Source organism: Peromyscus eremicus, chromosome 7, assembly GCF_949786415.1.
Source record: "Peromyscus eremicus chromosome 7, PerEre_H2_v1, whole genome shotgun sequence".
Taxonomy (NCBI): Eukaryota; Metazoa; Chordata; class Mammalia; order Rodentia; family Cricetidae; genus Peromyscus; species Peromyscus eremicus.
The window spans coordinates 15,516,288-15,537,929 of NC_081422.1; the positions used below are offsets into that span (position 1 = coordinate 15,516,288).

At 36.4% G+C, this 21,642-nt stretch overlaps 1 protein-coding gene across 1 annotated transcript; it reads left to right on the forward strand.

Moving 5' to 3' along the window:
- Nucleotides 1-15,452: 15,452 nt before the first annotated feature.
- LOC131914088 (putative gustatory receptor clone PTE38) lies at nucleotides 15,453-17,389 on the forward strand. The gene is made up of 2 exons (XM_059266681.1): nucleotides 15,453-15,945; nucleotides 16,438-17,389. Exon 2 carries the CDS (start codon nucleotides 16,451-16,453, stop codon nucleotides 17,387-17,389), a length of 939 nt encoding a protein of 312 aa, XP_059122664.1. The 5' UTR covers nucleotides 15,453-15,945; nucleotides 16,438-16,450.
- Nucleotides 17,390-21,642: the final 4,253 nt, after the last annotated feature.

Sequence of the window (21,642 nt, forward strand, 5' to 3'; positions counted from 1 at the left end):
CAGTGACTTTATTTCATAACTTATTTCTTCTTTCCTTAATTCTCAACCCAGAACCATGTGGCTGAAGCTGCCAAGTTCTGATGCTTACTAAGGCTAGAACAGGGCCTGCTCATCTCCAGCTTTGTATCCTTCACTATCTAAGCTTGGCTGTCCTGAAACTTGTTCTGTAGACCAGGCTGGCCTTAAATTCAGATATCCGCTAGTCTCTGTTTTCCCCGTGCTGAGATTAAAGGTGTGCCCCCCATACCAATCTCTAAGCTTTTCTTTAATTCCTTTTATCAATTGGAAAGTTCTGTGGGTTCTTGCCCTGCAGCCATCACCTGCCTTTTTCCATTTCTTAATATGCTTATCTCCATTAATAGAGAACTTAGTTCTATTCTACTTCCTGGCACTCTTTTTTCTCCTCAAAATTTTCATTTTGTAATTCACCTGGCTTAGCTTTCTCCTGCTCATTTTAAATCTTCATTAGAGTTAATACTAATATCTGTGTGACAGAGTCCATACTAGGCTGTTTTGAGATTTCTTCTGCCAATGGAATTAATCCAAACTCTTCACTTTAGCATCAGGCAGAGTCTTCAGACAGTAGCAAAACGCAGCTACTTTCTTCACCAAAATGTGGGAAGCCCACAACTGACTCAGTTTTCCAGTTTGAATCTGAAGTTTATTCTGAGTCAATAGAGTCCAAGCTTGCTTGCTCCAGGGCTGTGAGAAAGTCCTGATCATGGCTGTGAGAAAGTCCTGATTAGCATGCAAAGTCTCCTTGAAGAGCTGTGAGAAGTTTCTGTTTAGCCCACAGGAAGGAACATAGTATCTAGCTAGACGCAGGCTGCTGATGCCAGCTGGAGGTACATCAAAATAGAAGATGAAACTGCCCACTCCTTGACACAAGGCAGGATAGATGGTGGTTTAATGCCTGTGCTGTGCATTGTTCTACCTCTGTTTTTCAAAACTGTATATAAGCTGGTTGTGAAATAAACTCAGGGCTGTCCAGAATTGACCAGCAGACCTCTTGACACTTTTCTGTCTTCTTCATTGTCTCTACAGTCTGCATGTCTGTACCCAGCTACCCAGCTGACTGTCGGCAGGCTCCAACAAGTGGTGCCCAGTGAGGGGGTGAGTACAGAAGGGTCCATGAAGGACACCACAGAAGTAAAAGGAGTGCACTCAAAAAAAGTGGAAGCTGTTGTGAGTACAACTCAAGAGTAAAAGTAATAAGTAAATAAAAAGGCAGACACATGGTAAAAATTTGTGAACAAGTGTAAAAATAAGTATGGGCCAAGGAAACAGAAAACAGCCATTTGTACATTTACATAAGATATCTTAAAGGCTAGAGGTACTAAAGTAGGACATAAGCAACTGTGTAAATTTTTAGAATTTGTAGAACTTATTGGAGTTAAGGTACAGCAGTATTATGATAAGCATGGTCCAGAGAAACTTCCAACAGGTATTTTCAGTCTCTGGACACTCATTCAGGACAGCTTAGACCTCCATCCTGAAAGGCATGAAGTGTTTTCTGAACAAAATAAAACTGAAACTAAACATTCTGCTCTGTCAGAAAGACTACTTTATGTGGATACTTTTACAAAATCATTTGATGATAATGAGCAGTTAGATCTTGGCAATGAGGCAGAATTAGAGGAAGAAGCTGCTAAGTATTATAATTAAGATTCTCTCACACCTCAAGATTCTCCCCCACCTCCATTCCTGACTATGACTGGTTCATCTGGAGAGATTAAATGGGTCGTGACCTCAAACTGTTAGCCCAATATCTCACTTTCAGATCAGTTCACTGTGGCTAGTAAATGTCTTTATCTTGGTCTGTATTCTGACCATTACTATGTTACTGTTCTGCTCCCTGTATTTAAGGGGACTAGGTCCCCTGACTGAAGTGAGATAAGCAGGTAGCACCTGCCAGGTGTGGCTTGCATATTGCAAAAGAAGCCACCTGCCAGGCGGAACTTGATAACCTGGAGTGAGGCCATTGTCTCAGTGCTGATGTACTGGTACTGATGTCCATGTGAGTATTACTTGTTTCCATCTACTAATCTTCTTCATTTTCCTGGAAGAGAAGAAGAGAGGTGTGGCAAGGGCTGCCTCCCTCCATCTTGCTATCAGGCCTGCAGCGCAAGTGAAGCTGGTCTTGGCCAGCAGGAGAAGCCTGCAGCCAGCCAGCAGCTCTCAGAGGGTGAGGGTATGCATTCTTGGAGCGGGAAGGGCAGAGATGGAAGCTGCAGATAAAGTGACAGGGAAATCAACCCTACAATTGGCAATCTGAACAAATGACAAAAAGAGAATCTGATGTTAATTGTTAATTACTATATTCAGAAAAGTTAACAATATTTTTTTTCAGGAATACTGGCAGCCAAGGACACACTCTGTGACTCCTTTCCTTCCTAAGCCAAGTTCTTTACTGTGGTAACTTCAAGGTCTCTTCTGCTAGCTAGCAACTTGTACTTTAATCCTTCTGTGTTCTGGTACTGCTTGAGAAAATATGTTGAATTACCAGCCTGCATACTCTGAAAAGCTTTTACTTTAGAATAAAAGTCAAAAATATATTATGTTTTGAAAAAATTATGCTTTTGTCTCCATAGGAAAAGAAAAAAAATACATGGATTTTGGTCAATGGGTTACAAATTCTTGTTATCATTTAAGAGAATTGATTACAAATTATTATTGATCAAGATAAGAAAAACTTCTGCTAATCACAAATATTTCACATTGATGCAGGTTTTTATATATTAATGCAAAAATAAGTTTCTTGTTATGATATATGCATATATATAATCTATATGTTTCTATTCTTTTTTGAAGTTTTATACATTATGCAATGTTCTAAACTGCTGGGAAGAAACCACAAGAAAAAGGACTCTGATGGAAATTTGCATGTTGTCTGAAACACTAGAGAAGGTGAAAGACTGGAATAGTGGTAGGAAAGGGATAAAAGGAATTTGTCTATGTCTGGCTGAATCAGAAGAGCAAACATAGGGAAGGGCCTGACCTGAAGGTAAATGGTAAGTTGTAGAAGGCGAGAGAGGGTGTGAACCATGCTGAATGTGAAGGAAAAATATAAGATATATTTGTGATTTAACCATATTATGTTAATTCTGGTTGGTTTTTTTAATTTTAAAAAATAGCTAATGATTCTTCATTGCAAAATGTTTATGTTATAAATGGAAATATATACATGTGTATGTATGTGAACACTCATGTGACTTAGATTTAACTCTTTAACTCCATATGGGTATGAGTGAAACTTGGATTCAACTGTGTATATGGGTGCATGTAACTATTGTTTAATTTTAAACAGCAACCACATTGTCTTCCTCCATCTTGGCTGGTGACCTCATCATAAAGCGGGCAGCCATGTGGCTGGCAACAATGTTTAAATAAGGTTGAAGAATACCTCTCTTAGTCCTAATGAGCTCTCTGTTCATTGTATCTCTTTTTAAACTAAGGAAGCAACAAGCCTCAAATAGTTTGGATTGGGATAGATTTCTATATGATATTTCATGTCATAAAAATAAGGATTTTTACATTACATAAGATAGGATTTAAAAACAACGTTTATTTATAAAATATTAAAGCTGCACTTCAATGCTTTTATACACAAGAATGCACCTTGCTCTGATAGGTAAACTTTGCAATTTAAGAGTCTCCCAGATGATAATGGTCTTGAAGAAATTAAAGGATCATGGGGAACAGCTGAGGGTTATGGAACTTAACAGTTTTGCCAGGTAATAGCCAGGAGAATCATCAGCCACAGAAAAACATGGGATAGGCTTGACTCTACAAAGTATTTTAGAAAGGAACCAAATGTAATTAGTGTTCCATTTACTAAACAACGAATTGACTGGCTATTTCAAAATGATTCTTGAGCAATTGCTTTTGCTCAGTTTTGGGGTCAAATTGATAATCATTATCCTGCTGATCAATTATTATAGCTTGCTCAGATGCATTCTTTATTTTTCCTAAAGTAGTAACGTATACTCCAATGAAAGATGCTGCTTTGGTTTTTGCTGATGGTTCTTCTAATGGAAAAGCAGATTATGTGATTAATGGTAAAGGATATATTGTTCACACTACTCCTGATTCAGCTCAACTTGTTGAGTCAAGCTGCTGGTTATTCATGTTCTTAAAGATAATTCATTTAATTTGTATACAGATAGTCAATATATTTATAGAGCTCTTCAAGTTATAGAAACTGTTTCTTATATTAAAAATTTAATTTACAAATAAGAATGCTATTTCTACAAATTCAGGATGCCATACATTTAAGAAAATTGCCATATTTTGTGGAACATATTAGAGCACATTCAAATCTTCCTGGTCCATTGGCTAAAGGTAATACTTTAGCTGATAAATTTACTCAGTTGATCGCTTTATTGAGCTTGCTCAACAATCAAATGTTTTGCATCATCAAAATAGTAAAAGCTTAAGAAGACAATTTGGAAGGTTGGGGATTTAGCTCAGTGGTAGAGCACTTGCCTAGCAAGTACAAGGTCCTGGGTTCAGTCCTCAGCTCCGAAAAGAAAAAAAACAAGAGGAAAGAAAGAAAAGAAAACAATTTGGTTTAACAAGAGAAATTTCTCATCAAATTGTTAAGAAATGTGTTACCTGTCCTCAATATTTGACTGTACCTCACTTTGGAGTAAATCTTTGATGTCTTCTTCCTAATCATTTATGGGAAATGGATGTCACTCACATTATAGAATTTAAAAAATTGAAATATATGGGTGTGACAATTGATACATATTGGTGAAATTATTAAGGCCACTCCACATAGTTAAAAGGGAGATTTATTTAGTGGCGTAACTTACAAATGAAGGGATAGGTAGGTTGCAGGGTCTGGGAAAGATGCAGTGCAGTCTGGCAATGTTTTCTGGAGAACTATGCTCGGTCTACGTCCAGCATCCAGGGTCCAGGAATCAAGAGAAATGGCAAATTTGGATCTCAGGTCTTCAAGGTCCTCTCTTGGCCCCACCTTGTAGGCATGACAGTTACAGAAGCCTCAATGGGGGTTGGAACTTCCAGATCAAGGTTGGAATGGCTACCCACTAAATCTCCCCCTTTTGTCTAAATAAGAAGGTTCTAACCTAATACAAGATTATATACAAAGGAAAGGGTATCAAATATTGTCCAGGAATAATGAGGGATAATGACCTAGATAAGATGGAACTACAACCAATGCGAACAATATCAAGCAAGAAACACATACTAAAATCCAGAGAAGGCTAGAGTATAGGTAAATGGCATGTTACAAAGATCATTCCAAAAAGTGTCCTATCCTAAAAAACCTGTATCTAATACTTAATATGTTCTATCTTAGATATTATATATATCTTAGTATATATATATATATATATATATATATATATATATATATATATATATATATACTAAGTTGTAAGTATAACTGCTAGTCTTCAATCCTATCAAAGACCTGAGAAGGAATATAATGGTACCTGAGAAATGGTAGATGAATGCAAGCAACTTTCGGGGATCTTGCAAGAGTAGACCGAGACAGCTGGCAGCCTGGACAGTCACCTTATGTTTCTTAGCATTGTTAGTGCATTCAAATTGGCTACGGGCCTAGAGTCTCTGACAGACCATTTTCAGAAGCAGGAATTCTGAAAGGCCATCTTACCCTGTCTTGGCAGAGTACAGTGGTCGCTTTCCTTGTGTCCTGCTTGTCCAGAAAGGACAGCATTCATACTGTCAGCAGTCGAGGCAAGGGCAGTTCTTTGCCCAGTATGCCATTTTGTGCCAAGAAGAAGATAAACTTCCAAATGGAAATGTCTTAGAAGCCCAACATTCCCTTGGAATCAAATTGGTGCTGCCAGGAGCAATTGTATCTCACATCAACAGAATTCTAAGTTATTTAAATGCCATATTCTCTAGGTCTATGAGGTATTTGAAGATTACCTGTCCATCCGACCTATGTATCTATAAATCTAGATAACCTAACTAGCATAACTATAGAGATGAAAAGCATAGGTGACTATAAATCTATAAGTCTTATCTACCGAAATAACCTAAGGACTAACGATTCACGTAAACAAGGTAAACAGTCTATAAGCAAATGTACGTAAAGGACAATGACTTCAAAATTGTGAAAATACACAAATACCGAAATAACCTAAGGACTAACGATTCACGTAAACAAGGTAAACAGTCTATAAGCAAATGTACGTAAAGGACGATGACTTCAAAATTGTGAAAATACACAAAATATTTATAACAGAGGTAGGAATATATAGTGTGATATGCAATATGACAGTAATCTTAAATATATATCAATATACAGAATTCTAAACAGAAGTAGAACATACATACAGTATGACAGACATAAATTTACATTTGTATCAATATACAAATATTTCAAAAAAGAGTAGAAATATATGTACATTATACCAACTATAGTTCTGTATTTGTATCAATATACAAATTATCTTAAACAGGAATATAAAAATAGTTTACATTTGTATCAACATATAAGAATCCATAACAGTGCAAATTACAGTGCAAATTATCTTAGTCTGCTATTTTACTAAATTTGTTTACTAGAATATACAATAATCTACCATAATATCTTATACCTATCCATTTCATTTCTTCTTTTCTCTTTTTTTGACACATTTTTCTTTTCTTAAGGAGAATACTGAGTTTAATATTTTCTTCCATCCCCAACCCTATAACCATCATCCATAACCCTGAGAAATATGAAACCTTAGGGAGAGGGGGTGTCGTTTTCGTAGAATTGCTTCCTGCTGTTTAGGTGGTGATGGTATCTCTGTTGGGTACTGTGAGAAAGCTCAGATAGTTAAATCTCAGTTAGACTAACTGTAGATTCCACAGCAAGTTAGAGTAATGAGTAACATTGTTTGAAATTCTGGCAAGAAGTGTAGTATGATGATGATTACCATGGCATCATTCTGGATTGAGTAGAGTTGTTGTTGTTGTTGAGGTCCCATATTCCTTCTGGAGACTTCAGAGATTGCTATTGGAAAAACTTATTTTTTTATCAAAATGGAAAGTTTGGATTTAAAGAGGACATAACATGTAAGAAAGGATTCCGAGAAATCAAGAATAAGCATGGAGAGATTAAGAATCTTGAAGAAAATCGTTCCTTTTTATTGGTTTGCTTCTGTCCCACACCAGAGGGCTCTTCTGATATGGGACTGAAGAATCTCTCAAACTTTTCTTTTAGCAATAGGCTTGGGTTTAGAGAAGGAGTGAGCCAATTCCATCTCCAAAGCTTGGTTTATAATTGAATTGGAACCACAACTTTTCTAGATTGATAGAGATATAGATGTTAGACAGTGAGATTTTACTGTGTGTAGATTGGTACCAATACATTCTTTCTTTCTGCTGTAAACATCCAGATATCCAAGGCCTTATGATTTCTGGAAGATGGGTATTTCCATTATCCTGGAAAGACAAAAACAGAACCCTACCCCAACCTTTGATTGTTAAATTTTTCTTACAATTTAGAGAGATGTCACATTGGTGGATGATCTTTTACTTCTCCTCATCAAGGGGTTTCTTCTGTTCAAATCGAACTTTTATTAATTTTGTTGGTATCCATAGCTTTTCTTCTCCTGCACAAACAAAGGCAAAACTCCTTCCCCAGCATAGAACATATCCAGGTTTCCATTCTGAGGTCAGCACATCTTTGAAATAAACTGGTTGGTTTAGCTCAGGAGTTTTGTCTGTCATCCAATGTCTCTCCGCAGCTGTTGTTCCTTTCTCATCAGCATTGAGAAAATTCAAGGTTAATAAAGTACTATGCCCTCTATTTCTAGGAGTCATTGTTACCTGTTGCTGTTTATTTAGCATATCCTTTAAAGTTCGATTGGATCTTTTTATGACTGCTTGGCCTGTGGGATTGTTTAATATACCTGTAACATGTTTTATATTGTAATAAGCAAAGAACTGTCTCATTTTATTGGAGACGTATGCTGGGGCATTGTCTGTCTTAAATTTACAGGTATTCCCATGATGACCATAAGTTCTAATAGGTGTGTAATCACAGAATCAGCCTTTTCAGAACTCATAGGAGTTGCCCATTGAAATCCTGAATAGGTATCAATAGTATGATGTAGATACTTTAATCTTCCAAATTCTGCAAAATGAAACACATCCATCTGCCAAATTTCATTTCTTTGTATACCTTTTGGATTGCTCCCTGCAGGTAATGGAGTTTAGTTATAGATGGAACAAGTAGGACATTTTTTCACAATATCCTTAGCTTGTTGCCAAGTGAGGGAGAAATCCTTCTTCAAACATTTGCTATTTACATGGTATTTCTTATGAAATTCTTAGGCTTCTAGTACATTACCTATTGGTAACTGATCAATCTCATCATTAACTTGTGCTAGAGATCCTGGCAAACCTGTATGGGATCTCATATATGTGATATATATATATATATATATATATATATATATATATATATATATATATATATATATGATGTTCCCTTTTTCAGATGATTTCCTGCAATTGTATGAATAATAAAGTTAATTCTGTATTATCAGGAATAAATTCAGCAGTTTCAATATGTAAAACAACTCTCTCTGCATATTGAGAGTCAGTGACTATATTTAGGGGTTCTGTGAAGTCCATCAGTACCATAAGAATGGCATACAGTTCTGCCTTTTGTACAGAGCTGTATGGACTATGTACCACTTTACTTAAGTCTCCTGATTTATATCCTGCTTTCCCTGATTTATTTGCATCAGTATAGAATGTGAGAACTCCAGAAATTGGCTTTTGTTGTACAATGTGAGGAAGGACCCATTCAGTCTTCTTTATGAATTCTATTCTCTTGCTTTTGGAATAGTGGTTGTTAATCTCTCCCAAAAAGTTACTGCAGGCTCTCGCCAATATTCATTATCTTTCCATAGTGATGAAATTTCCTCATTAGTTAAAGGTACTACAATTTCTGCTGGGTCCATTCCTGTCAACTGGTGAAGTCTTAATTTACCTTTTTAAATCAAATCAGAGATCTTTTCTATATAAGTCTTTAATTTCTCATTTGGTTTACATGGTAGGAATATCCATTCTAGTATAATATCTTCCCTCTGCAACAAAATACTTGTGGGGGAAAGTCTGGAGGGGAATATGACAAGAATGTATTTAAGTTCCTGATCCACATGATCCACATGTGCTTCTCGAATTGTCTTTTCTACTAGAGCCAATTCCTTCTCAGCTTTGGCTGATAATTTTCTTGGATTATTTAATTCTTGTCCTCTTCTAGAGTATTAGTCAAATTTTGTAGTCCATCTTTGGGTATTCCCATGATACCCAATAAGTTGTAAATGCTTCCTAATAACTTTTGAAAATCATTAAGAGTCTTCAATAAATCTCTCCTTAGTTGTACTTTTTGGGGCTAATTTTTTTGTAGCTCTATCATATATCCTAAGTAATTAATAGAATCTCCTCTTTGTATTTTTTCAGGAGCAATTTGCAGTCCCTAGTGAGGCAAAACTTTTTTTACTTCTTCAAACATGCTTTCTAATGTATCCAACTTTGGATCAGCTAATAAGATATCATCCATATAGTGATAAATTATGGATTGTGGAAACTTTACATGAATTATCTCCAATGGTTTTTGCACAAAGTATTGGCACAAGGGTATGGTAAAGAAACAGTCTTTTAAGTCAATAACTATTATAGGCCATTCTTGGGTAGCAGAGAGGGCAAGGGCATCCCACTGTGTAGGGAGCCCATTGGCTGAACTACTTTATTAATAGCTCTCAGATCTGTCAGCATTCTCCAATTACCAGACTTTTTTTAAATAACAAATACAGGAGAATTCCAAGGGCTGGTAGATTCTTCAATGTGTTGAGCATTTAACTGCTCTTGAACCAGCTCTTCTAAAGCTTGTAGCTTCTCTTTTGTTAAAGCCCATTGTGCAACCTAGACAGGTTTATTAGTTAGCCATTTTAAAGGTAAGGCAGTTGGTACTTCTGTGAGTTCAGCAGCAGTTGTGCTCTGTTTGTATACAGCCTGAATGATTGGTGACTGTTTTTTATAGCATGTTATGATATTATTCCTAGAAACATGAATTTGTCTATATTCCTTTTCTGAGAGTGTAGGAATTTTAATTTGGGTATTCCACTGTTGTAACAGATCTCAGTCCCAAAGATTTACTGCTACATTTGCTACATACGGCTTCAGCCTTCCTCTCTGTCCTTCTGGCCCTATGCATTCAACCCATCTTGAACTCTGTTTTATCTGAGATAGGGTGACAATCCCTAAAAGTTGGACATCTACCTCTTGAAGAGGCCAATTCAGATGCCATGATTTTGGTGTAATTAAAATCACATCCGCACCTGTGTCTACCAGGCTCTCCAGAACCAGACCATTAATTCGAATTCTAAGCTTTGGTCTTTGTTCATTTATGGAAGTCTGCCACCCAGGCCTTTGGAATTTGCCCCACGTGAGCACCAGATATTGGTGAAATTATTAAGGCCACTCCACGTAGTTAAAAAGGAGATTTATTTAGTGGCGTAACTTACAAATGAAGGGACAGGTAGATTGCAGGGTCTGGGAAAGACGCAGTGCAGTCCGGCAGTGTTCTCTGGAGAACTCTTCTTGGTCTACCTCCAGCGTCCAGGGTTCAGGAAACAAGAGAGATGGCACATCTGGATCTCAGGTCTTCAAGGTCCTCTCTTGGCCCTGCCTTGTAGGCGTGACAGTTACAGAAGCCTCAGTGGGGGTTGGAACTTCCAGATCAAGGTTGGAATGGCTACCCACGATAGATACATATTCAAGATTTTTAATGGCTATTGTTCAAACTGGTGAAGCTACTAAGCATGTAATTGCTCATTGCCTGAAATGATTCTTCTATATGAGGATATCAAAAGTTATTAAAACTGATCATGGATCTGACTATATTAATAAAGCTTTTTATCAGTTTTGCTCTCAATGGCAAATTGAACATAAAAAGGTATTCACTATAATCCTCAAGGACAAGTATTTTTGAGTGACCCCATGGCAGTCTCAAAATGGAACTTCAAAAAATAAAAAAGAAGGGAGAGTTATATACCCAGTTGCCACATAATGCTTTGAACCATGCCTTATTTTGTTCTAAATTTTTTAAATGTGAATGCTGCTGAAAAATCTTTGGCTGACCGATTTTGGCATGAAGGGACCAGCACAAAATTTGCTCAAGTTAAATGGAAAGATTGTTGTACTGGTTTATAGAAGGGCTCTGACCCTATTTACTATGGGGAGGAGGGAATGTTTGTGTTTTTTCACAGGAAGCAAATGAAGCTCATTGGTTGCCTGAATGATTGGTGCAGTGTATGGAGCAGAGATGTGCTGATCCTGATGTTGCTAATGACCATCCAGAGATACCACAGTGAAACCTATTAGGCCTATGTTCCTGATCCACCAATTTTACATCCTGCAACTTGAAAAGGAAAAGAAATTGTGGTCACAGTTAATGATACCAAGCTTTTAGATAGACCTGCCACCCAAGAGTTCCAGATTGCTCAAAACTTTTCTTATATTCAATATGGTAAAGGGATTCCTGTATGTTTTGTAAAAAATATTACTTTGGAAGAATGTCTTGGAGTATTTCCAAAACAAATATTGGGACATGATAAACAGTGTACACTTTATACAAAGTTATTGCTTTCTCATGGTAATTTGGATAAGTAATATTTCACCTCTTCAACGATTGCCTCCATGCACAAAAAGAACTGTGAAAGTCTAATAGAACTTTGTTTTGGAGATGATGTACTGGCATTGTTCCTTTAAAGTATAACATCACAGGGACATAGCAGTATATTCTTGATTGGTCCAGAAATCAGGATGATTATAGTGACTCTTATCCTGTGTCTACAGAAGAATCCTGGGACCAAGAACTGTCAGCCAGAATTTGGTATTCCAGTACTGCATCTCCACAAACTTATATTTGGAAACTTGCTGGCACCATGGGAATAGTGGCAGGACATTCCAGTCACTAGAAACCTATTTGTCCTTTGAAAGGAACTGTTTTAGCTTGTGTTTAAATGTCCTGTGTTCTTTTAGTTGGTGAAGCATATATTTCTATGAATAGTACTATATTTTATGTGTCATGTCTTAATTGCATTTTGACCGACTGTATTTCTCAAATGGATAATCATACTCATGTAATAGTGTTAAAACAAACTTCTTTGATAATATTGTCAATATATATGAGTAATCCATGGTTTGGTGATAAAGGGTTACAAGTGACTGAGGAAATCAAGAAAGCTTTGAGTAGACAGAAGCATGTTGCTGGGTGAGTTATAGCAGGAATTGCAGCTCTTCTTACTATGCTTGCTACTATTACTGTTGCTTCAGTGGCTTTGTCTCAATTCATTCAGACAGCAGGGTTTATTAATCAATTGTCTACAAATATATTAGAGATTTAAGAAGATATAGATGTGAAAATGGAACATAAATTGAATGCTTTGCATGATGTGATAAAATTTCTGGGAGATAAGCTCCAAAGCCTGAGAACTAGAGTACATTTGAAATGTCATGCTAATTATGAATGGATTTGTGTTATATCTTCTGTGTGCAATGAAAGTGCTATTGGATGGGAAAGAGTTAAGTCATATCTTAAAGGAATTTGGCACAATTCTCATGAATCCTTCGATTTGGCAAAATTGTACCAAGAGATTATAGAAATGAAAAAGACTAAATTGGATTTTGATGCAGTTAAAACAGCTAAAGATAATTTACAACAGTTCTAAAGGGCTGTCCCTTCATGGTCATCATTTACTTCTCTCTTAAGTAGTGTCGTAGTTATTGGAGCATGTGTCTTAGTAGGCATAATCTGTTTGCCTATAATTTTCAAGCTGATTATAAACTCGTTATGGAGATTGGGATCAGAACTGCAAGGGGTAAAACTCTGCACATTCCTCTGACTTGACACCAGAGGCTGGTAGCCAAAGACGGTATGTTTTCTTTGCTTCCTTTCAACATAAGTCAAAATGTGAATGACGGAATTCATGCTTCCATGATGGCTAAGATTGGAGTGTGGTAAGGAAACACTTAAGACAGGCACAGTCATCTGAGAGACTCAATGGAGTCTTAAAATAAGTAAAAAAAGAGGAAATGTGGGAGTGCACAATTGACTCAGTTTCTAAGTTTGAATCTGAAGTCTATTCTGAGTCAATAGAGTCCAAGCTTGCTTGCTCCAGGGCTGTGAGAAAGTCCTGATTAGTCTACAGAATTTCCTTGAAGGGCTGTGAGAAAGTCCTGATTAGCCCACAGGAAGGAACATAGTATCTAGGTAGACACTGGCTGCTGATGTCAGCTGGAGGTACATCAAGATAGAAAATGAAACTGCCCACTCCTTTACACAAGGCAGGATAGATGATGGTGTAATACCTGTGCTGTGCATTGTTCTACCTCTGTCCTTCAAAACTGTATATAAGCTGGCTGTGAAATAAACTCAGGGCTGTCCAGAATTGACCAGCAGACCTCTTGACTCTTTTCTGTCTTCTTCATTGTCTCTACAATCTGCATGCCTGTACCCAGCTACCCAGTTGACTGTCAGCAGGCTTCAACACAAAAATATCACAAGAATGATCTCTAGATAGCATATTAAAATTCTTCTTTTCTGATACCTCTTGAGTGAGCCACTAACAGTTCAAATAACACTTAGCACCTCTGTCTTCCATGCTCCTACTTGCATGACCCATTAAGCAGTTCTTAAAACATCCCACTCCCTTTATAACCTAATGTACCAAAGTACAAATTCCTCCAAACAAGCACATGGTCAGGCCTATCACAGAAATGCCCCAGTCCCTGCAACTAACTTCTGTCTTAGTTAAGCATTTCATTGTTGTGAAGAGACACTATGACCATGGCAACTCTTATAAGGAAAACATTTAATTCAGGGGGCACACTTAGAGTTTCAGAGTTTTAGTCCATTATCATCATGGCTGGGAGCATGGTGGCATGCAGGCAAATGTGGTGCTGGAGGAATACCTGACAGTCCTATGTCTTACAGGCAACAGGAATCCAACTGATTTGACTCACTGAGGGAAGCTTGCGCAAAAGAAACCTCAAAGCCTGCTCCCATAGAGACCTACTTCTCCAACAAGGTCACACCTCCTAATAATGCCTTTGGGAGGGCATTTTCTTTCAAACCACAGCAGTGGATAATCTTACGAAAAATGTTTGTGTTCTGCTTACAAGTATTTTATTGAATTTTTTAGTATATTCATTGGGGATATCAGCTCATAGTTTTTATTTGTTGTGTCTTTTCATGATTTTGCTATTATGGGGATATCATGTTAGTAGATGAAATTTGTGATTGCTTCTCATATTTCTATTCTGTTTAATATGTTAAGAAGTATTGGTTGTATATCTTTAATGCTTTAATAGAATTTTGCTGTGAATCCATCAGGCTTTGGACTTTTTTGTTGTTATTGTTGGAAGGCTTTCATTACTATTTAAGTTTCTTCATTTGTTTGTGGTCTGTTTAGGTTGACTTCATCTCAGTTTAATTTTTGGATTCATCCCAGTGATCTCATATTCCAGGACAACCTCTCAAGAGGTGGCATAACACACAATGAACATAGCCCTTCCACATCAATCATTAATCAAGAAAACATCTACAGCTATGCCCATAGACACTCATATTGAGAAAATTTTTGTTTGAGTTTCAGTTTTCCCAAGTAATTCTAGTTTATCTCAAGTTGACAGAAACTAATAGTAAACAGTGTATATCTCTCCATGTAAAGTATATACATACACCTAAAATAAAAATCCGTTTTTGGACCTAGTCTAGTCATCATCAGAGAGACATCTTCTCACAGCTGATAAGAACAAATGTAAAAAGCTATAGCCAAACAGTAAGCACAAAGAGAGCCCAAATTGGAGAACTCTACTGGGTCCCTCCCACTGAAGCTCAAGGTACCCTGTGGAAGTAGGGGAGGAAGATTGCAGGAGACAGAGGGGTCAAAGACACTAGGAGAACAGAGGCAACAGAATCAAGTAAGCAGGTCATAAAGGGGCTCACAGAGACTGAAGGGGCAATCAGAAAGCCTATATGGCTCTGTACTAGATCCTCTACTTATATATTATGGGTATTAGCTTGGTGTTTTTGTGGGACTCCTTACAGTGGGTATGGGGGTGTCTCTGACTCTTTTGCCTGCTCTTCCCCAGTTGTTTCTTCCTATTAGGTTGCCTCACCTAGCCCTGTTATGAAGGTTTACGCCTAGTCTTATTGTATCATATTAAAATGTGTTCCATTAATATTTCTGAGTGACCTGCTCTTTTCTGAAGGTAAATGGAGGTGGAGTTGATCTGAGGGAAATGGTGGGTAAGGGGAACTGGGAGACATGGATGGAGGAAAAATAGTGATCAGGAAGTATTGTATGAGAAAAGAATAAATTTAAAAAATAAATAAAAATATACATATTAAAAATAGTAATCAATTCTTCCAAATCCAATTCTTACGTACAATTTCTGTTCTTTGTGGCTTCAGAGCAACATTAAGATTCATTATAAAAATGCTATTCATAATTTTGAATGCAAGGCCAATGATTAGTATAATCAAAGGAAATGGTAAGAACAGAAGTAGAACATTGCCTTGGGAATTGGTTAGGAAACTGACAAAGCTGAATTCTTCCCTTCAGTATTCATGGGCATTAAGGATTTGAACACTTGGGATTATAGTGGTATTTCCATAATGAATACAATTAAAAGCCTTGAATGTTTAGCCATTGGGACATAAAAACTGTAGAAGTAGTTCTGTGATTCCTTTAGGTTTATTATACCAGCCGTGAATCAATACCCAAGCTGTTTCTTATAAATTATCCTTTTTAATGAAGAGTCAGTTGACCTTGTAAATTTTTTTTATATCTTTCACAGGGCATGTCTACAATTAACATCCAAGTGAGATGCTTATAGTGTTTCCTCTTGAATTGAATGAGACAACAAAAATTCTTTTGTGTATGTATGGAATATTAGCTGAACTTTATCAGAAGAATATCACCTTGGTTATTAGTGAGGGATCTATCTATAAAAGAAAGGTATAGTAAAGCACCGGTGGAAAGACTACAGTAAAACTCCTCGACAATATCTGTTTTCAACCTGAAACATGTTTATGCACATCTGCACTAATGCTGATTTGTCTCCATTTTTCTGGTCTCATGCTCTATGCAAGAACACCACCAATTTCCTGCTGAACAAAGCCATATTTCTATTAGAACATGATGTTTGCTACCAAATCTTGTAAATTTTGCTTTCATTACTATTCATACATTGAAGAGGGTACTTCAGTCAAGGATTAGTTGCTAGGGTTTTTATAAACAAACATCAGAGAATAGGTGGATAAACAGAAGAAATTTATTTACTAATAGATTTGAAGTCTGGAATTCAAAGAACAAGGTTCTGAAGTTGATGGTCCAAATATCTTACCTTTACAATTCTCCTTTCTTTCAGATTACTCAACAACATGGGAGCAGTCAACCAAACAGCTATATCAGAATTCATTCTTCTTGGACTTAGTGAAGATCCAGCTCTGCAGCCTTTCATCTGCAGCCTCTTCCTGTCCATATATCTAATCACCACCTTAGGAAACTTGCTCATCATCCTGGCTGTTACCTCTGACTCGCAACTACACACACCCATGTACTTCTTTCTATCAAACCTGTCCTTTAATGATATCTGTTTAATCACAACCACAATCCCAAAGATGCTGGTCAATATCCAAGCTCAGGATCAGACCATCACATACACAGGATGCCTCTCTCAGGTGTGTCTTATCTTGAATTTTGCTGGTATAGAAAATTGTCTTCTTGCAGTGATGGCCTATGACCGCTATGTTGCTATCTGTTACCCTCTGAAGTACACAGTTATCATGAATCCACATTTCTGTGTAATGTTGCTTCTCTGCTCTCTGTTCTTTAGCGTTATACATGCTTTATTCCACACTCTGATGCTGCTGGGGCTGTCTTTTTGCACAGAAACTGAAATCCCCCACTTCTTCTGTGAGCTGGCTCAGATCATCAAACTTGCCTGTTCTGATAATTTCATCAATTATCTGCTGGTATACACAGTGTCTGTTCTATTTTTTGGTATTCCTGTTTTTGGAATCATTTTGTCTTATATTCACATTGTCTCTTCTGTTTTAAGAATGTCATCCTTGAGAGGAAAATATAAAGCCTTTTCAACCTGTGGGTCTCATTTGTCAGTTGTTTCCCTGTTTTATGGAACAGGTTTTGGAGTACACATTAGCTCTGCATTTACTGACTCTCCAAGGAAGACTGTAGTGGCTTCAGTGATGTACACTGTGGTCACTCAGATGCTGAACCCCTTTATCTACAGCTTGAGAAATAAAGACATGAAGAAAGCCTTCAAGAAAGTAATTAGTAGGATAATATCTTTTTTATAATCTATCATCATTATATCAAAGTCATAGAGTAAACAAAACTTACCAAACACTCTGTGAATCAAGATAATTGATCTCTGCCATTTAAATATTATATAACAAGTAACAGACATAATAACAATGTGCATTTAACTTGATTTAAAACCAGACAATCCCAGTATGTCTAACTCAATGATTTAATATATGCTTTTCTAAAGAAAATATATCTGTAATGCTCTTAAGAATAAGATGTTTAAACTGATGTTCTAATTTTATCAAAACCATTTTGTGCAATGTCTCAGAGTTAGCTATGGGGAAGACATTATCTTTCATCAAAATTGTAGTAACATTTTGAAGATGGTTTACATATGATTTTGAAGGTAGATCCTTGTGTAATGAACCATGAATTTATCTATACAGTGTCATAAATAAGTGAATGTTCATGTACCAAGAAGCAATGGCTGATTTATAACTTTTATTGTTTTTTTTAATTAAAATATGAGCTGGCTGTTTGGAACCTGGGGCTTATACAGGAACACTTGTCTCAGCCTTGGAGGAGGGGACTGGACCTGCCTGGACTGAATCTACCAGGTTGAACTCAATCCCCAGGGGAGTTTTTGCCCTGGAGGAGATGGGAATGGGGTTTGGGCTGGAGGAAAAGTGAGGGGGCGAGAGGGGAGAGAACAAGGGAATCTGTGGCTGATATGTAAAATTAAATTAAATTATAAAATAAAACTTAAAAAAAGAAAAGGAAAAATATATATATTTAAATCCGTTTATATCTATTTATATATGAATATCTAGATAGATAGATAGATAGATAGATAGATAGATAGATAGATAGATAGATATATTGATGATAGATAGATAGATGATAGATAGATAGATAGATAGATAGATAGATAGATAGATAACCTGCTCAGTTTCTATAATATTTCTTGTACATATATAATTTCATGGCTGAATTCATGGTATTAAAAAATAAATTAAGGGTTCTCTTCTTTGGAAAAAAATTATTTCTCTTCCCCTCAGCATGCCTTAGCTGCCTGTAGTCATTTTCTAAGGTTGGGGACCTCTGATATTTCTGCCATTCCATGTTTGCATATATGTTGATGACATCCTTGTCCAGGTTATGTTTAAGTAAGCCATGTTGGTGTCATGTTTACTTGGAATAAAGCAGTTTCCACAGATGAATCTTTCCCCAGATTATCTATGTAGGTAGAAAATCATAAAACAGGTAAAGAAGTAAAACAAAATGATTTTAAGAAGAGGCATTGTATCTATTAATATAGTTTTTTTATTGATGCAACCAGGCATTATCTAATCAATATGTATCCCTTTTGCTGTACTATTTTACATTATTAGGTAACATTATCCAGACCCCACCTCATTAAAATTATCCCCAAAGAAAATTCAATGCAATTTAGTATCATGATATGATTTTCTTTAAAATATTGGATTTTGATATTCATCCCTGCCTAACGTTCAACTTACAATCCTGCTCTTAACTTAGAAGGTGATCTACTTTAGGCATGCATGACAATTTTGGATCTATGTGTTCATTTTGACATTATTACATCTTTAGTGAATTTTGAGTCACCTTGTGATTCTAATCTTTAAGCTTCAAAATGAGTTATGATGTTCATTTAAATGATTACCTTGTATATTCAATTCTATATAAATTCTTATTTCATTTGGTGACATTAAAGAAAAAATAATGATTCTGATAGTCATAAATTTTGGTCATTGATGTTCTATTGTTATGAGTACAGGTATTAAATATTCTTCTACGTATATTGTAAAAGGATCAGAATTTACTTGTATTTTGGAAGTAGAATTGTTAAGTTTATCATAATTTGGTATTTCCGAAAACTTTAATTAGTGGATGAACCAGTATAGAAACCACATAGGTTTTCTTGGTTTTGTAAATAATAATTCAAATACTTTGTCTACTCTGATAATATTGTGGATATAAAATCAGGTCTAAATGACACATTTTATTTTCTGTGAGGTAAAATTCAGTTCACATACTTAGTGCCACTTAAAATCTATTGAAATTCATAAATTTATAGTATTAAACTGATTGTGTGGTTTGCAAATAAAATTAATTCATTACACTATTTTCATCTAATTGTAATAGTGGACTTTTAAGAAAAGCATAGAAGGGGGAAAGATAGAAAGGCCAAGAAATATCATGTTGTGGGCAAGATAAAGTCATTCCCATCATGAACTCATGGCTACCTCACTTGCATACACTGGGTCAGTGTAAAAATGGCTCATCATCAGTGAGGCAACGATGGAAGAGGGCTTCATGAGTCTGTCACAATCACTGCTGAGCTATTTGTCACTGACAATTTAAGGACTAAGGGAATATTGCTATCAGTTATACCCATTGTCAATTCCACCAGGCTATAATGAATATTTCTAATTCATTGAACAAACAGCCCTATGTAAACTAAATATGGCACCAACCAAAATCAAAAGTCATAAACTTGCAAAGAGACTGGGAAGGATAGGAAGATTGATTAGGATGGGAGGAAGATAAGAGACAGTAGGGAAAGAGAACATTCAGACTCTGTCATATACATATATGAAATAATCATGGTACGAAATTGATCAATAAAAAACAAAAATACGCCGGGCGGTGGTGGCACACGCCTTTAATCCCAGCACTCGGGAGGCAGAGCCAGGCGGATCTCTGTGAGTTCGAGGCCAGCCTGGGCTACCAAGTGAGTTCCAGGAAAGGCGCAAAGCTACACAGAGAAACCCTGTCTCAAAAAACCAAAAAAAAAAAAAAAACAGAGGGACAAAAAGACACAGGGAAAGAGAGAGTCAGAGACAGAAAGAGGGCATTCTGAGAAGTAAGCTGATGTCAGTTACCTTTCAGATTGATTTTTATTAGGAAAGTCTTCTGACCACAGTGAATTGAAACATGGTTTGTTTTACCATGGAAAAGCACTTAGGAGAGATAAAAAAAAAAAAAATTATAGCAGAGGCAACTTGATGGGACTTTTAAAGAAAATAGCAAGTCTTTCTTCAAAAACCCAGAAAGGAGCTACATTAAGAGAGAAAGCTTGAAGTGGAACAGTACTAAGAAAAATAAATGACAGTTATTACATGAAAGGGTCCCGAAGGAAGAGACAAGCCCTTCATTTTATTGAAAAACAAAGGGAAGTGCTTGCTGTATAGGTTTTCAAGAGTATATTGAACATCCTACACATTATCATCTAGTCTGGCTGTGCTGACACACCAAAAGTTAGGAAGGCAAGAATAGAGACTAGCCAGGATTTAAGATTGTCTTTAGGTCTATGGACAAAGGCAACTAAGATTTCTGAAAGCTGAAAGTGAATCACAAAGAACTGTTAGGGACTGGGAGACAGGCGTCATGGTGACATGACATCTGACCAGGGAAGAAAGACATTAAGATGGCATATGATCTAGTGCTTTGGGATTTGTATATATTGTTAATTTAATCTATACAAGCATCTCAATTTTTGGATTAATTACAGTATGTAGTTGATACCTATGTGCATGCTTAGTTTTAACATGTTTAAGTCTGTTAGTGTTTATCCTTTTGGCCACTTCTCAGGTAATAGTATTAACAAAATCCCTATTTGCCCTAGCAGTGAGCCTAATAATACCTGAAATATACCTTCATCTCTGATGTGAAACAGAGATCTGTATTTATTTTGTTTCACTGAGCCATCCATGAGTATAATGTGGCACCATTCATAAATGAATACTTTATTAATGTATTAATTTGCCTTTATCAAAATAGTAGGACTGTTTTATATTTTTTTCATACTAATATGAGTTGCTTTCATTGTTACACTAAATTGGTCAACTAAATCTAAGCTATAGATAATAATAAATGAACCCTAAAGAGTGTGAAAAACAGAGGCCTTGTACCGTGTACTAATGACTTACTGCTAATGTGTAGTTTTTGCAATGATGTTGATAATCCTAAATCATAGTTTATATTTCTGTGATTCCCAAAGATACTTGTGATATCAATTTTGCCTTTTTCAGTCTGTTGAGTCTTCTCTTGTTATATTCACCTCTTACTTTTTGCAAATTTCAATGGCGATTTGCCCACATAAATAGGGCAAATTGAGTTCATTGATCCCTTGATAGTAAAAGCAAGCTTGGAAAGTGTTCTGGTTTAAATGATTCTGTGTGTGTGTGTGTGTGTGTGTGTGTGTGTGTGTGTGTGTGTGTGTGTGTGTGTGTCTGTCTGTCTGTCTGTCTGTCTGTCTCTCTTTTTCTCTCTCCCTTTA

Excerpts from the sequence above, each read along its gene's own strand:
- LOC131914088 (XM_059266681.1), top strand. The coding sequence starts at position 16,451 with ATGGGAGCAGTCAACCAAACAGCTATATCAGAATTCATTCTTCTTGGA.